Source organism: Ascoidea rubescens (genome assembly GCF_001661345.1).
Source record: "Ascoidea rubescens DSM 1968 unplaced genomic scaffold ASCRUscaffold_10, whole genome shotgun sequence".
Taxonomy (NCBI): Eukaryota; Fungi; Ascomycota; class Saccharomycetes; order Ascoideales; family Ascoideaceae; genus Ascoidea; species Ascoidea rubescens.
Window position 1 is genome coordinate 187,850 of NW_017962922.1, and position 16,409 is coordinate 204,258.

At 34.0% G+C, this 16,409-nt stretch overlaps 7 protein-coding genes and 1 non-coding gene across 8 annotated transcripts; 2 read left to right on the forward strand and 6 right to left on the reverse strand.

Annotated features, from left to right (window-relative positions):
* Positions 1-3: 3 nt before the first annotated feature.
* On the reverse strand, positions 4-4,977 carry GCN2 (serine/threonine-protein kinase GCN2; the record flags this gene model as incomplete). The annotated part of the gene is made up of 2 exons (XM_020191244.1): positions 4-2,613; positions 2,698-4,977. 2 exons carry the CDS (start codon positions 4,975-4,977, stop codon positions 4-6), a joined length of 4,890 nt encoding a protein of 1,629 aa, XP_020046137.1.
* A 375-nt stretch (positions 4,978-5,352) lies between these two features.
* ASCRUDRAFT_76781 (mevalonate kinase) lies at positions 5,353-7,552 on the reverse strand. Its single transcript, XM_020193612.1, has one exon. It carries the CDS (start codon positions 7,224-7,226, stop codon positions 5,700-5,702), a length of 1,527 nt encoding a protein of 508 aa, XP_020046138.1. The 5' UTR covers positions 7,227-7,552; the 3' UTR covers positions 5,353-5,699.
* Positions 7,527-7,622, reverse strand: ASCRUDRAFT_t127. The gene has a single exon. It is a non-coding gene; the product is annotated as a tRNA-Tyr (tRNA).
* Positions 7,623-7,844: 222 nt separating this feature from the next.
* Positions 7,845-9,216, reverse strand: ECM4 (S-glutathionyl-(chloro)hydroquinone reductase). The gene has a single exon (XM_020194943.1). It carries the CDS (start codon positions 8,988-8,990, stop codon positions 7,974-7,976), a length of 1,017 nt encoding a protein of 338 aa, XP_020046139.1. The 5' UTR covers positions 8,991-9,216; the 3' UTR covers positions 7,845-7,973.
* A 125-nt stretch (positions 9,217-9,341) lies between these two features.
* YSF3 (U2 snRNP complex subunit YSF3) lies at positions 9,342-9,891 on the forward strand (the record flags this gene model as incomplete). Its single annotated transcript, XM_020191245.1, has 2 exons — positions 9,342-9,579; positions 9,637-9,891. Exons 1-2 carry the CDS (start codon positions 9,577-9,579, stop codon positions 9,889-9,891), a joined length of 258 nt encoding a protein of 85 aa, XP_020046140.1. The 5' UTR covers positions 9,342-9,576.
* Positions 9,712-12,281, reverse strand: GUT2 (glycerol-3-phosphate dehydrogenase). The gene has a single exon (XM_020193613.1). It carries the CDS (start codon positions 11,833-11,835, stop codon positions 9,928-9,930), a length of 1,908 nt encoding a protein of 635 aa, XP_020046141.1. The 5' UTR covers positions 11,836-12,281; the 3' UTR covers positions 9,712-9,927.
* A 54-nt stretch (positions 12,282-12,335) lies between these two features.
* ASCRUDRAFT_92094 (uncharacterized protein) lies at positions 12,336-14,861 on the reverse strand. Its single transcript, XM_020195093.1, has one exon. The coding sequence runs from the start codon at positions 14,738-14,740 to the stop codon at positions 12,596-12,598; it is 2,145 nt and encodes a 714-aa protein (XP_020046142.1). The 5' UTR covers positions 14,741-14,861; the 3' UTR covers positions 12,336-12,595.
* A 241-nt stretch (positions 14,862-15,102) lies between these two features.
* On the forward strand, positions 15,103-16,406 carry DPP1 (bifunctional diacylglycerol diphosphate phosphatase/phosphatidate phosphatase). Its single transcript, XM_020193614.1, has one exon. It carries the CDS (start codon positions 15,242-15,244, stop codon positions 16,169-16,171), a length of 930 nt encoding a protein of 309 aa, XP_020046143.1. The 5' UTR covers positions 15,103-15,241; the 3' UTR covers positions 16,172-16,406.
* The last annotated feature ends 3 nt before the right edge of the window (positions 16,407-16,409 follow it).

Genomic DNA, 16,409 nt, shown 5'->3' on the forward strand with positions numbered 1-16,409 from the left:
CAACTATCTTTGTAAATCACAGATTGCTGCTTTATCAGTCTTAGAGTTATAAATAATGGCCCATTTTCCATGTCTATTGGCTTCTCTAGAAAGTGCAGTGTATATGTTACTTAAGTGGCCCCTGTAAGTCGCATTGGAAGCACCTCCTACCTTTCTCATCCATTCCTCTGACAGATCCAACGAGGTGATGCAGATCATATCAACAACAGAATCTCTGACATCCACAATGAAGACTGATGCCTTCGATAGCTCATCAAAAAGTGTTTTCACTTCACTAGTGGCCTTGAACAAATCTTTGTCAACTTTCCCTCGATTTTTTCGACCTTTCAATGCATCATTGACAATTGTTTCAAATTTATTCAGTAGAGTAGTCATTTGAGGCTCATCAAGTTCATGAAGCGAGTTGGAGAGTTCTGACAATGATAAGTCGTCTTGGACAACATTTTTCTTTTCATCCCTCACAGGAATAATTTTGGATTTCAAAACAGAGATCAATGTTTTTATATCATAATCATTTTCATTTCCATTTTCCAAGTCTTTAAGCCTATAAGGCTTGTATGTTGATTTTTGAGCAGTGCTAGATCCTTGTTGATGTCTAATGGAAACAACATTATTTGTTCCGTCAATTTTTGCTGCAGAAATTATATCATCAATAGTAGTGCAACCTCTCAATAAATCTGCTGAAATACCATTTTCCCATAATCCTGTTAACACTTCAGGCGCAATACTCAATGAGAATTCATCAGTTAAAACCAACACATCACATCTTTTTGGAACTAATTGGCTGCCGTTGTTACTTTTTTGGTTTAGATTAAAATTTCTCATGTTTGACTTGTAATAATTCTTCATTACATTGAATATTACTTCCCAAGAAAGATTAAACCCAACAGCATGAGAAGAAATTATTCTCGAATTTCTTGATTTAGCTAGGTTTGAAATCAACCTATCATATCGCCCTCCAGCTGCTAAAACTTTTTTAGTCATTAATTTGGATCGCTTTTCTTTTGTCTGATATATAATTTGAAACATTATTCCACCTTTATAGAACTTTGCACCATAGTTACTCAACGGGGAAATATAAACAGGCATACCAATTTTAAATAACTTTAAATACGATAATAATTTTGAAATGTATTGAAACGCATTATCAATTTTGTTCAAACTAGGACTATCAACCATAATCTTATGCAACCGTTTTTTAGCATTAAAAACATCAATTGAAAAATCATAAAGTTTGAGATCATTTAACACAGAAGTCGAAATGTTGAGTTGTGAATGTAGCTCATTAATAATAGCATCAATGTTTTTGGATATACCGAGAATTGATAACCGTTGTAATACAGCTGATCTTTTTGCTGGGTTGATAGACAAATGGTCAAAAATTGAATCAATGATATCAGAGTGGTTCAATATAATAGATACATTTTGCATTTTAAACGCCGGTAGTTTACTTATTATTTCATCTATCACCTTTAAGCATTCTGCATCATTGAATGGCAACCCACTTGAATCAATAGTAATAATATCAAAATCAATTTCCTTATATGTGAATGGTCGACCGCCAGCTTTATTCAGTCTAAACACTGATTCACATCTGAATAACTTTTGAATGGGTAATGTTTTTTTGGATAATAATTTGGCTAATGGCAATGTCAAATCATACCTCAATTGAAGTAATGATCCTGATTTATCTAAAACTTCATATATTTTTTGATTATCATATAAAGGGGACCTTGGAAACACTGTAGTATCGATCAAACTTTCCAAAGCACCATGTAGTCTGAATATTTTGGTAATCTCCTCAATTATTTGAGATTTTAATATAAAGTCAAACCCAGATAAATGAGTATCTTTAATGCTGTCAAATCTCAAGTCCCTTTCAATGTCGTAGGGCTGAGTGAAAAATGCTTCTCTTACTCTTTGTTGCCATGGAGCTTTGGGGTCAGTTAATTTTGATAGAATATCACGCATAGTATCATGTTGAAGACTTTTAGAAATAGGAATCTTATTCGATTTTAACAAAGTTGTTGCATCAGGTCTTTCATCAGGATTATGGCTTAATAACGACAAAATAATCTCCTTTTCAACTAATAATTTCTTTGAATTGAAAGATTTAGGAAAAACTACTTTTTCAGTTCTTAAATCTCTTAAAATTCTAACACGTTCCATTGCAGTACTGAATTTATAAACCATTTCAAAAAAAATAATTCCTAATGAATACATATCGACTTTTCTATTATAGGTGCTGCCATCTGCCACTTCATTTGCACTGTACATTACGGTTCCAACATCAGAAGTCATATCTTCAAGATTCAATGATTGTTTAAAGCCCCCACTGTTTGAGCCAGAATGCACCACATTTTTTGCTAAACCAAAATCACCAATTTTGACATTTTCATTTTCATCTATAAAGATATTCATCGGTTTTAAATCCCGATGTATAATGTTTTGTGAGTGTATATGTTCCAAACCTTCCAAGATTTGAGTAAATAGTTTCCAATATTTTTCACTATTTCGGGGCAAGTCTTCATTTTCAATCAAATCCTTCAATGTTTTCTTTTCACAATATTCCATTTGTATATACAAAATAACTCCTTTCACTCTTTTATTTTTCTTTTTTGAAGAAATGCTTTTAAGGCTATCTTCTTCTGATCCATGATCGCTCCCAAAAACAATATTAGACATGCTGCTATTAACATCTTCTTCAAAAGTGATATGATCATATTTACTATCATTGTCATCAAATTCAACTGAATTTTCATCATCGCTGTTAAAATCTTGATCAGAATCATCAGTAAAACTTTGATCACCAATGGAATAAGCATGAGAAGGTGGCTTTTGCACAGAATTGGAAACAAAATCCAATGTAAAACTATTGTCTCTACTATTAAAAGCAGAGGGCTTTTTAAGCTTTTGTTTATAGCTGGAATCAGAGTCTTCATCAGATTCAGACCCAGTCTCAATAGCACTTTCGTCCAAATAAAGGGGAATTTCTTCCATCCAAGCTGTATAATATCTAACAACATATTGATGATTTAATCTAGAAATCAATAAAACTTCTGTTAAAAATGAATCTTCAAGAGACTGTTCTCTAATCTTTTTTATTGCGTAGAACATACCATCAAGATGATTTCTTGCTTTTACAACTTCACCATATGCACCACGACCCAATAGGGCGACTTCTTCAAAATCATTTTGATAGCGGGAATATCGTGGCATAGAAGATATTGATGATGAAGATAGATAATAACCACTTCCTCTTCTAGAATTTTGTCGAGAAGATGTTCCTGACAATAAGTTTTTATTATTGTGGCTAAACAGAGCATTAAAACTATTCTCATTTTCCATACTAAAGTCATTTCTCAAAAAAGTGCAAGTGAAACATTCTATAGGAAGTAGTCTTTTCCTTGGATTTTTGTGAAAGACTTTGTTTAAAAATTCATCAACAGTTGAATCCAAGTTTTCTGCTGCTAAATATTGAACAGGATTTGAATAATTTAAATAAACATTGATGCCACTAATCATTTGAACAAATGTACAACCTAAATACCATACGTCTGTTTTTCTTTGAGGTTGAGCTTTAGGTCTATTTTGAAGTTCTGGAGCTTTCCAAACAGAGTTGATATCATTTTTTAGAACAATTTCAACTTTATTTTCTGAATCAATTAAATCATTGGGATGTTGATTTAACATTTGGATTAATCGATAACCATAACATCCATGAGCTAATTTAATGGTTGGTAAAAAATTTCCCTCATTAGAACCTAGATAGACTGAATTCAAACAAAGAGCTTTATGATTGTGACCACTTTTTTGTAAAAAATCTACGACTTCAATCAACTGGATTAACCAAGATCTTGCCAATTTAAGATTGATAGTGTTGGTGGTTAATAATAAGTCATATAGGGTTCCTCTAGGAATGTAATCAGTTAAGATTTTGACCTTTAGATAATAGTTATTGATAGAGTTTTGATTAGGATTTGTGGAGTAATCTATTCTTTCGATTTGAACAGCATGAGTAGATAAGAGACCATTATTTTTCAATTTTGCTACGCTCTCCAATTCGACTTCTAGTATTTCAATTTCTTTTTTACCTGAGCTTGTAGTCCAGTATTTATTTATTAAATTGATTTCGGTTAGCATGAAGATTAATTCTTCGTCTTTGACAACAAATGTAGAAGATGTAGCATTTTTAATGTATTTATAAGGTTTCACAATATACTGTTTGCCAAAGGATAATAGATCTGAAGACTTTATCAGTATAAGGTTATTGACAGCTTGAAATTTTATATATTTGTTTTTAATTTCAATTTGTTTGTTGAAAACTTTTACTGAACCATTTTGAATTAAATCTTTTGGTGGTAATAAAATTGAGTCATTTGATTTTAATTGATCCAAAAGTTTCAAATCATCCTTTGAGTTATTTAGAGAAGATAAGTTTGAAATTTTTAATTCGTCTTCTCTCATTTTTTTCAAGTATTGTTTCTCCAATTCTTTATTTTTTTGAGACTGGATTTCAATTTTTTCCAATTCTTTTTGTCTTTGTAGTTCCTTGTTTTTTAAACGACTGATTCTTTCTTCTTCTAGTGAAGATGTTTTAGCTATATCTTGATATTGATCCAATAATTCTTTTATTTCTTCTGCAATATCAAAAATCATCTGTTGACCCTTTAGTTGGGTTGCTTTTTTGTGGATGGTTTTTTCAATTGATTTGATTTGGGAGGCTAGGACATTTTTGGGAGTTATTATTTTGAAAATTGGAATGGTTAGTGGATAGGTTGATGTCATTTGAACCTCCAAGATCAAAGATAAGGTTGGATCTCTATCGCCATGAGATTTCAAAAAGATTTGAAATCTTGGAGGAGGTAGTTTATTCCAAGCAGTTGATTTAACGGGGTTGTTTTTGAAGTCTTCCATATATATTGATTTTAAAGTCCCAAATTCTTCATCTTGAATTTGTTTATACTGTTTTTCCATTGTGAAAGATTATGTAGAGTGCGTCGAGTCGTTGATGGTGGTGCTCGCTAAATTTGTTCATGAATATGAGTTAGGAAAGAATGCTTTCATTGAAATAAGGAATATGGTGTTAAATTAGTACGGGATATTCTTTTGGAGAGATAAAGCTAATTGTTGGATAATCTTTTGTCTTGGAAAGTGTGAATTAAGGTAAATTTGCACAATGGAGAAATGACACTTTGAGGACATTTTTTGACTTTTGATTTTGGCGAGGCAAAAAGAAAAATGAGGGAAAGAACCAGCGGTGGGGGACGGATTCCCCTTTTTGGATTTCTGAGCAGATTTAGCATCTGATTAAGACTGTTGAGGTGAGTTGTTTGAGAAGTGATAGGAGTTGTGTTTATTGGAGAAAGAGATCTATTGGAAGCAAAAGAGCTATAGGAGAAGTGTTTGTGAAAAGAAAAAGGGGCAAAATATGTATATAGGCACAAGAAATCGATATTAATTTGCATGACATGATGTGAAGTAACCAAGGAAAAAAAGAGACAGTGATAAAGAAATAAAAAGATAAAATATATGTATGTATGGATCTAGCAAGACAGAGACAGAAACAGAATAAGAAAAAACAATAAAAATATAGAGGAATAGAAAAAAGAAAAAAAAAAGAAAAAAAATAAGTTTTCATTAGTGAATATTAAGCTAAGTAGAATATTAAGATAGAGATGTTATTGAGGTGATTTTGATTACCAAAACCTCCATTCAGGGTTATTTTCAATACCAATGAATTTTTCAATATTTATTTTTGATTCGATTGAAATGAAACCATTTGGAGTGAAGTGACTTAAATCAACAGTTGGATCATTTAGATTCGTGGATGGATTAACACTTGGATACATTAGACCAACACCTTTACCGCCTAAAGTTGTTTCGAAAGCTTCAAAACCTTCGTTTTGATATTGGTTTAAAAGGGAATCAATTTTGGAGGTATCAATATCATCTTTCAAGAGCGTTATAGCACAACCACCACCTCCAGCGCCTGTTAATTTGGTTTCGCCAAGATCTAATTTATCAGCTAATAGTTTCACTTTTTCTAAAGAAGGATGAGATACACCGAGGGAGACTAATAAACCATGGTTAATTCTGAATAAATCTCTTAAACGATTTTTGGAATCGTTATCGAAAAAAGGTCTGATTATTAGATTATAAGCTTCTTTGGTTAGGCTTTCGATTGCATCTAAGATTGAGCCAGATACTAAAGGAAATTGGTTAGTTAGGGAGGCTACTTTTGATACTAAATCAGATGTCTTTCTTGGATGAGCAGTATTAGTTAATAATAATTTCAAGGTTGGGAAGTTTTTAATTAGGGTTTTGACAGAGGGAATTGAGGATTTCATTCTTTGAAACATAATGGCACCGCCGTGACAAGCAACAGTGTTATCAATACCTGATGGATTACCGTGGATACATTTTTCAGCCATAAAAGACCAGGAATCAATAAAGGAGGAATCAGTTGAGTTAGTTATGGAGAAATCGTCATACTGCAAAGTGGGAGGACTGACATGAGTACCTAAGATTGATAACGAAGCGGCTAAACAGACAGCCATTGAAGCAGAAGAGCCCAAACCGGCGCCAATGGGCAAAGTTGATCTGATAGTGAAAGTACAGGCAGGAGTGGATTTGTTTAATAAAAAAAGATAGAGGTAAAGAAAGGCATAAGCCGAATTATAGTGAATTGGGTTAGTGATATCATAGATAAATTCGGATAATTTTGATACAACTTCGGGAATTAAAGATTCTGTTGGTTTTGGTCTAAAGACTGGTGTATTATCGACGTTATTAGATGGAATTATTGACCAAGGCAAATCAGAGATTTTCCAAGAATGAGAAAAGTCGATATCGGGCAAGTCTAGTTTGATGAAGTCTTTATCTTTATCTCCATTGGGAGAAACTAATAGATAAGTTCTTAGGGATACAGCGGCAGCAATAGCAGGCTTTTGCAAGGCAGAGAAAGAAAATGGGGGGGAGGGAAAAAAAGTTAGTACAAAGTGAAAAATTATGATTAAGTTTCGATTAAAAACAAGTGGAAGAATATACAAGGAACGAATATGAATAATTAGCAAGGAGTAACAAGACAAAAAAACAGAGCTAATAATTGAGTAGTTTCGAAACGCTGGGAATGAGAGAGAAATACATACTTTTCCATATACAGCAGCATGTTCACCAAAGATGATGACCTTTCCAGGTGCAGAAACAACGAAGGACTTTTCCATTTACAACAAGAGCAGGGACATTAAAGGGGCAAGAGGACAAAGCACAGCGTGAAGTGGAGCGGGAAGCAGAGGAGGAAAAAGAAGAAAAAGAAAAGAAACAGAAGTCGAGCGAAACGCCTATATATAAGAGATGCGATGATCTGGAGGAAGTTCTTCACAAGAAGCACAGCTGAGCGTAAACGACACAGCGCGCTGAAGCCTTCCGCGGCAAAAGCGCAGTCGTATAGCAACAGCAGCGTGAACCCGCGGGAGTGGTCCATTGTGCTGCCTGAAAGTGGAAACCACAAAAACAGCAAAAAATCTCCCAGGGGTGAGTCGAACACCCGATCTCAAGATTACTTTTGTTCAAAGTGAAACATTACAGTCTCGCGCCTTAGCCAGCTTGGCCACTGGGAGGATTTCTACTATTTCGTATTTTTAATATATTTATCTAAAGTATTATATAGTAATATAGCAATATAGCAAGATCCTAAAATCCTAAAATCCTTTTTATTTGATTTGTGTAGGTTTTCTTCCTGTAAATTCAGGTTTTCCTCCACCTTGCTTAGAATTAAGGAATTGGTTTGGTTATATATTAAACAATAGTCTATAGCTACTATATAGGTCTACGAGTCCCATATGGCTGGCCCGCGGTCACAGAATATTAATAATGTTAATAATAATAGTAATATAGCTATGTTTTATTTATTGTATAAAAGACGTTAAATTATATAGAAAAACAAATTTTAGGTCAGTGGCACACTCATTCTACCCATCATATGGCAAAATGTTGACTTTTGGGCCCAAGGGAGTGATTCCATAGGGGTTGATAGCAGGATGGGACTTGGTGTAGTGGAACTTGATGTGGTCGAAGTTGGTGGTTTCTTTGAACCCGGGAATCTTCCAGTAGAGATATCTGACCCATTTATGGAGATATGAAAAATCATATCTGATCATACCCAAGTTACATTTGAAATGTTGAACGTAGATAGCATCAAATCTGATAATGGTAGTGTACAATCTAATATCTGCTTCTGTTAATCGATTACCAACCAAGTAGAACCCGTTTTTCTCACTATTTTCCTCACCATTCTTGGTATAATTCTCCTTTAAGATTTCTTCAACTTTACCTAGATACTTGAATAAGTTTTTGACATGAGTTTCATAGACTTCTTGTTTTGTTGCAAAACCACTCTTGTAAACGCCGTTATTAATATTATCGTAAATCCATTCATTTAGCTCATCAATCTCATCCTTCAATTCATCCGGATAGAAATTCAATTTCTTTTGAGCATCACTCAATTCACTGAATGAATTGAAATCGGTATTGAACATTCTAATAATCTCGCTGCTTTCATTATTAACTATAGTTTCGTTTTTTTTATCCCACAAAACAGGAACAGTAAATCTGCCATCATAGTTTGAATTGGCCTTTAAGTATAATTCTCGAATTCTTCTAAACCCATAAATCTCATCGGGTGTTGCTCCCTCGCATTGATCATCCTTTGAGGGAAATCTCCATCCTTTGTTGTCCATATGCCAATGAACCACCGACACTCCAATCAATGGGACTAGGCCCTTCAATGCTCGTACAATCAACGTTCTGTGTGCCCATGGACACGCATAGGAGACGTACAAATGATACCTGTTCTTCTCTGGCAAAAACTTGGAGCCTGCACTACTGGAAATGAAATCTCTGAACACACTCGCCTTTCTCTTGTATTCCCCAGATTGGTCTGCGAATGCTTGAATGTTCAACTTGGGATTGTTTGGGTTGCTGCTCATCTTCGATAACTTCTGGTCCGTCAATTGCAATTGAGCTCTCTCTTGTTAATGGTAAATTCGTGTATAACAGCAATTCAACAAAATCCTCAACCACAATCTCCAGTTCTCTCCCTACCACTATTTATACTCCCTTCTCCAAAGCAAACCATCCTCATTTTGTGCTCTGATTTGTCAGCCCAAAAGAGCCTTCTTCCACATCGCTGGTCTTGCTTTCAAACCTAATCCTAATTTTTATTACTAACATATCACCAGTGCAGGTACAACGGCTTGTGCACTTTTCCTTACGTTTTCACAACAGATATCATCTATTGTGAGTTTTAACAAATGCAACATATTTTGAATTTCTAACTTCTCACTGGCCAGAGCATTAAAAACAAACGTGGGTTACCTGAAAAGCTAAGATAGGACAACCATGGCTACTCCACGCAGTGCACAAACTGTTGTACCTGCACTGGTATCAAGATCTGGTCAAGATATAAAGAAATTATAGAATTATAAAGATATTATAAAGATATTATAAAGATATTATAAAGACGCTTTCTATCTTTTAAAGCACAATTATCTAAGAAATAATAATAAATTACTAATGGTATGATCATTCACCTCTGTCCTCTTTGCTTTGCAATGCTTTACTAACCCATTTCAGTCTGACAAACTAAGAGATCAACAACTATTCGACCATCTCAAGAGTCGTTATATTGGTGTTGGTGATGCCGATACAACTCAAGATGAGTGGATATCAAACATCAAAAGAGACACTTATTCCTCGTTTGCCTCCCATCCAAACCTACTATACTACTACTCAATTTCTACAAATCAACCAAAGGCCTTAACTCAGTTTCATTTCATTAATAAAATGATCGATCCAATAAATAAGAAAAGTGAAAATGAAAATTCATAAATAAATAAACAAATATATATTTATCGTACCTTTAATTTAGGCGGTTGGTTCTGAAATCCCCATACTTTTCAAAAACTCTATCGATTTAATTCTCATTTCTTCTTTGGTTTGCTTGTTCCATTTCAATTCTTTCCCCATTATTTCGATCGTGCCATCGATCGCATTTAATGATTCCTTTGCATTTAAAAATGCTAATCTAGTTCTTCTGGCTAGGAAATCAATTGGCGTCCTTGCATATTCATATTTAATTGAATATTTCAACTCGGCGACTGTAAATGGTAAATCAAATTTTTCATATGAGGCCTCTTTATTAATATCTTTACCCACTAATGTAATCGGCAACTGATTTTCTTTATTCTCTTTATAAATCTCCAAAATTATTGGCGCTCGTGATCCATAGTTTGTAGATAAATGCTCTGCAATATCATTTGGAATCGAATATTTGTGAATCAATTTAACTGGTAGTTTACTATCGAAATTTTCTCCTCCTGACAACACAATTTTCTTGGTTTGGCATTCTTTAATCAATCCTATATTATTAAATTTAAAATTCTTAACAACATTATCAACTGTTACTTCGGCCATTTCACGATATGTTGTCCATTTTCCTCCAGAAATTGTAATCAATCCTGTCTCAGACTTGTAAATTAAATGATTTCGAACTATACCTTGAGTAGAATTCTCTTCTCCCTTTTTAATCTTTGATGGATCACGAACTAGTGGTCGAACTCCACTCCAAGCCGATAAAACGTCTTCTCTTTTCACTGGGAAATTGATGTAATGTTGCAACTCATTTAAAATATCTTGAATCTCTTCTTCTTTTGGTATTGGGTCATCTGGAATCTCTTTTATAGGTGTATCTGTTGTTCCTGCTAATACTTTTCCTTGCCAAGGTAAGAAAAACATCACTCTACCATCTGATGTTGAAGCATCTAGTAATCCCATTTTTTTAGGACAATAAAATTCAGGCAAAATTAAATGAACTCCAGATGATGGAACAACCATTTTGGGCAATTGTTTAATTAATGGTGGTAGTCCATTGATATCGTTATCCATTTCCAAGATCTTATCACTAAATGGACCTGTTGCATTGACAATTGCAGTTGAATTGATATTATATTCCTTACCGGTCTCAGCATCTACAACTTTCACTCCAATGACCTTATTTTCTTCGTTTTTAATCAATTGTTTAACCTCCATATAATTCAAAACAGTAGCACCCTTTTCAATAGCAGTTAAAGCTAAAGTCGAATTCATTCTGGAATCGTTGAATAGCCCATCATGGTAAACTAAACCAGCTTTTAAAATCGAGCCATCTAGCATTGGTGCAACTTCTTGCGCAGCATTTGATGATAAAAGATAACTGCTTTTCAAATTTTGTGATCCTGCAAAGAAATCGTACATTTTAGTTCCAATATAAAAATATGGAATTTGCCAATAATTGTAAACTGGAATCATGATGGGTAAAATTGTAGCTAAATGTGGGGCAGTCCTTAAAATATTCGATCTTTCATTCAATGCTTCGATAACCAAATCCAATTGGTCCTTGGATAATTGCCAAAATGCCTTTTCCAAGTATCTCACACCACCATGAGCCATTTTTGTTGATTTCGATGAAGTACCACTAGCAAAATCATTTTTCTCGAATAATGCAACATTAAGACCTCTAGTTTGAGCATCTAGTGCAGTACCGGTGCCTGTTGCACCACCACCTATAACTATTAAATCATAATACGGAGTCGAGCTCAACTTGCTCAATAGATCTGATCTTGATAATGGAGGAGGTCTTGATGTGGTTAAAGAATCTAAAGTTGAAGGTTTATGGATCTCGTCATTTAATATTTTATTGTCATTAATTAAAGAATTAACCAAATAACCAGAACTAACAAGTGAAGCTGTTAAAATTCCTGTTTTAACAAAACGTTTTGATAAAATTGAAGCCATTTTGCTCTTATTTTCTTTATGTGTATATATAAAAAAAGAAAAGAACTAATGAAACAGACAAAAAAATTGCTTAATTTCTAAATGTAATAAAAAATAAGCAATTTTAACAATTTATAAAACCAAATTGATAGAAAATAAGCCTTTGAACTATATCCTGCTGTATTTCAACTGTTGATAAACCTGAGAAACTTTTAAAGATAATATATATATATACTATTATATCTTTATCTTTGCCCAAAATAGGTCTATTATTTCCTTGTGATTAAAAACCAAGCAATAGTTGAAAAGTTAAAAAAAATAGCTAAGGAGGAGGTGAGGATTTTGGAAAGCTGTGAGGAATACTGTTTTACAATAGAACCAAGGAAAACACCAGGGAAGAGACTAAAAAAGCATTTATATATTCACTACAGGTATTATTTCAGATTTTCTCATCGATTTTATCGAGATTGTGAGTGAAAAAAATTGAAAAGCGAGTCCTATTAGAGAAGGTTAGGAAAAGGCTCTGTAAATGGAATTTTCGCTCCATTGAACTCTTCATAAATGGATACATGTGGTTTTTTTTTCCTTTTTTGATAGAGAAATCAGAAATTGGACAGTGTTTTTTGTTTCAATTTGGCAAGAAAAAGAATGAAATAAGAGTGAGACATTTATTGGGTTCATAGTCGTTAAATATAAGCTACAAGAAGAGGGTGATGTATGAACAAAAGAATACACAAAGAGAAGAAGGAGAGAAAGATAGTACAGACAAAGGGAGGGCAGGTTATTTTACACCACTGGAGGATTTGATCAAGCTGTAGTAGAACTTGATCAACATGATATCGATGAGTCCACTTTCTTTCAACACACTCACTTTGTAGAGCGAGCCAAGGGGATACTTGAGGGAGATTGATACTATGGGAAGCTCGTGGCTGATGAGTTTATTGATATTGACATCCTTTTTATTTATTAGCTGGTTATTGCTGTGGTTTTCATTAGAGTCGCTAAGTAGTTTGTTGTTGTGATTGTTGGTGTTGATTATCAGATTATTCGAGTTTGAGTCGTATTTTGAAATATTGTTCAAGTTGTTTTGGATTTGTCTTTTTTGGTTGATGTATGCCACAATGGGTTTCAATTCTTTTAAAGTGACAAATGGTTCACCTAGTGAGGTCATAGGTACGTTTGAAGGTAGAATTGCCTTTGGGTTGTTTAGCTGGATATTTAGATCAATGTTGATTTCAGTGTCATATATCAAATTATTGTTGATGTTGTTGATAGCGGTTTGGTTATTAATGGTGGCATTATTATCATTTAATATTTTATTAAAGAATTGATTTTTAAATAGTGATATGATTAAATTTTCATTATTTGTCTTTTTGAAATTAGATATCTTTTCATTGTAGTTGAAGGGGAAAGAGATGTCACATATTATGTCAGCTTTGCCATCTATTAACCAGTTTAATTTGTTCTCTAGTAAACCCTTTGTTTTCAAATCAATTGAGTCTAGTCTTAATCTGATTGTTTTATCATAGTTATTTTTAGAGATATTAGAGTTGATATTGATATTGATATTGTTATTGTTATTGTTACTGGTATTGGTATTGGTATTTTTATTGATATTATTGATATTGCTATTGACATTGCTATTGCTATTGTTACTAATATTACTATTATTGTTATTACTATTTAAATTATTTAAATTATTTAAGTTATTTAAGTTGTTTTGATTTTTATTATTTTTATTGGTGTTGAATTGTTTTTCATGGATAGTGAATAAAGAGTCATTGATCGAGCCTGAACATGATTTGCAATTTAAGAAATCAGTTAGTATCCAGTTTAGTCTTAATCTGTCTAATTGTAAATTGAAAAAGGATATCTTGGTTGGGTTTCCGAGGTTTTTGAAAGTATCTTCATTTTTATTCTCTTTATTCTGTTTATTTTTGTTATCCCCATTATTCTCGTTATTCTCATTAGTATTGTTTTTAATGTTGTTATTATTTGAACTATTACTTGAGTCATATACATTGATATAGGAGTCTATTATACTAATTTTTTCAAATTCATAATTTGAGTCTTTGAATAAGTAGTCAACCAAATAAGCATCATTATTTGGAGGATGATTATGATTATGAGTATAATTATATTTATAGTTATAGTTGTAATGATTTTGAATTAAAGAGTTTGGTAATTCGAAATTACCAGACATCCCGGATATTTGAATATCGTTGATTAAGCCCTTTCCATGATACCATTTTGAAAAAGATAAGGAAATGTTTAGTTCTTTTATATTGAAATTGACATTAAAATACTTTGTGTTTTTGGAGATGATGAAGACATTTTTAAAGGATAAATTGTTTTTCTGCCAGTTTGGCGTAATGACCTGTTCGTCGAATTTGAATATCAAGTTGTTTGAATTATGGTAACCATTAATTAGTAAATTTCCAATAAATTTCATGATTTTGGAATTTACAGATATAGGTAAATTCAAGTAGTTGATTAGATATAGGATCAAGGAAAAGAAAGTGGTGGTACCTAGAATTATCCATAGAATGTTTGATAGCAAAAACCATGAAAAAAATGCTGATATATCGTCAACGTTAAAGGGTCTGTTTTGTTTAATTAGATACCATTTCAAATTCAATATGAACCGATTATTGTAGTTTTCCCATTTTTTCAAAAATTCCTTTCTGTTTTTGGGCTGAACATTGTATAAGGTGTGGGATATCTTGGTATGAGTGTTGTTATTGATGGACAGATTTATGTTTGATGGAAGCGAGTTGGGAACAGTCTTTTGTTTGATCTTGTGGATTGGATTGCTATCAACAGTTTTCTTTGAAGCGAGATCTAAATGGTAAAAACGATGAGCATTAGGTCGTGTGAGCCTCCTATCAAATAAAAAGCTGGTGCTCCTTGCGAGGAATCTGGACATGGTGCTTAGCAGGTAGATAAAACGCCCTCTTTGCTGTAATTTTGTAGCTGTGTTCTGGTCAATTGTCTCGAACAAAGCAATTCATTTTAGAACTGATTCTATTTCACAGCTTCACCTCCAGCTCGATGCCTTCTGAAATGATAAACGATTAATTTTCACCCACTGAGAGAAAGTGTTTTGAACCATACTTCCGGAAGACGCACGTGCATGTCCAAAACATGTAATGTACATTGATGCAATCATCCAGCAACCCCGCGTTTGGGAACAGTGGGTTTCATGCAGCACGTGTCGAATCTCCCGCAAAGCTGGCGGAGCTGAAATTGGAGCCTGAGGTTGTAGGCGAAAGAACTGGAGGTTGTGGTGTCTATTGCTGTTTTCCATTGCTCTTCCTCTGCTTCCTCTGCTTCCTCTGTTTTCTCTGCCCACTTCAATTCCCCTGTTTACTTTTGCAAAGTGTCTGACTCCCAATCCCACTCTTACCAGCTGCTCTCCAGAGAAAAGATGAACCGATTGAACTTTGGCTTGGACAGCTTTCCCAAGGCTAAGATACTATTGCGATGGAGAGTAACCGATGCTTTGTTCATAATTCTTATAATGCTCCTCTACGGGCTATTTTACAATCTACCCCCCTTTGAAAGACAGTTTTTCATCAACGACCTAACCATATCTCATCCTTTCAAAGAACATGAGATCGTCCCCAACAAAGAACTCTTCTTCTACGCTGCGTTTACGCCTTTTTTCTTGTTGATAATATCCAGCTTGATCATAACTCCCAAACATCGTTTCTATGTCACATACCTAACGCTTTTGGGCTTTGTTTCTTCCATTTTGTTCACCAGCTTCTTGACCGACATCTTGAAGAACTGGATTGGCAGGCCCAGACCTGACTTTATATCCAGATGCGATGTCACTTCAACTGCTCTTGAAAACGTCCTATACACTGCCTCCCAGGTTTGCCAAACAGAAGATTTAGAGAAATTGAAAGATGGTTTCAGATCTTGTCCCTCTGGCCATTCCAGCATAAGTTGGGCAGGCCTAGGTTATCTATCTCTTTGGCTCTTGGGCCAAACCTGTTCAGCTCACCATGGCACAGGTCTTTGGAGAACCTTGATCTCTATCATTCCAACCATTATCGCTACCTTGATCGCTTTATCAAGAACTCAGGACTATAGACATCGTTTCTCAGATGTCACCATCGGTAGCTTAGTCGGCGCTCTTATAGGCTACTGGTCCTACAGAAGATACTTTCCATCCATCAAATCAAGATTCTGCTACATGCCAACCCAATTGATCGTGGAAAACAACCTTTCTTCCAATAATTATCTTCTACACGAAAACGAAGATTTCGAAGATGGTTACCATTTAATCTCGACCCAAATTCCTGCAGAACCTGATCTAGAAAATCAACTGCCTCACAATTACAATCAATAATCAGTCACCAATAATCAATCCAAATCCAACTCACTTCCACAAGTGATCCTGTGTCTCGTAGTTTCTTTTCAATTTTGTTGCTTGTTTTTTATCCAATCCAATCCAATCCACTCAGTTCTCTTCACTTCTGCTTATCCTCCGGCTTTCCCTCTTCCTTTGTCTATTTTATAATTCTTATATACTTTTAAAAACAATCTCTTTAATCGATTCTTCCTCTTATTTTCGCCCTTTAACTCTT

Coding starts and splice junctions, on each gene's coding strand:
- DPP1 (XM_020193614.1), top strand. CDS start 15,242: ATGAACCGATTGAACTTTGGCTTGGACAGCTTTCCCAAGGCTAAGATA.
- ASCRUDRAFT_76781 (XM_020193612.1), bottom strand. CDS start 7,226: ATGGAAAAGTCCTTCGTTGTTTCTGCACCTGGAAAGGTCATCATCTTT.
- GUT2 (XM_020193613.1), bottom strand. CDS start 11,835: ATGGCTTCAATTTTATCAAAACGTTTTGTTAAAACAGGAATTTTAACA.
- ECM4 (XM_020194943.1), bottom strand. CDS start 8,990: ATGAGCAGCAACCCAAACAATCCCAAGTTGAACATTCAAGCATTCGCA.
- ASCRUDRAFT_92094 (XM_020195093.1), bottom strand. CDS start 14,740: ATGTCCAGATTCCTCGCAAGGAGCACCAGCTTTTTATTTGATAGGAGG.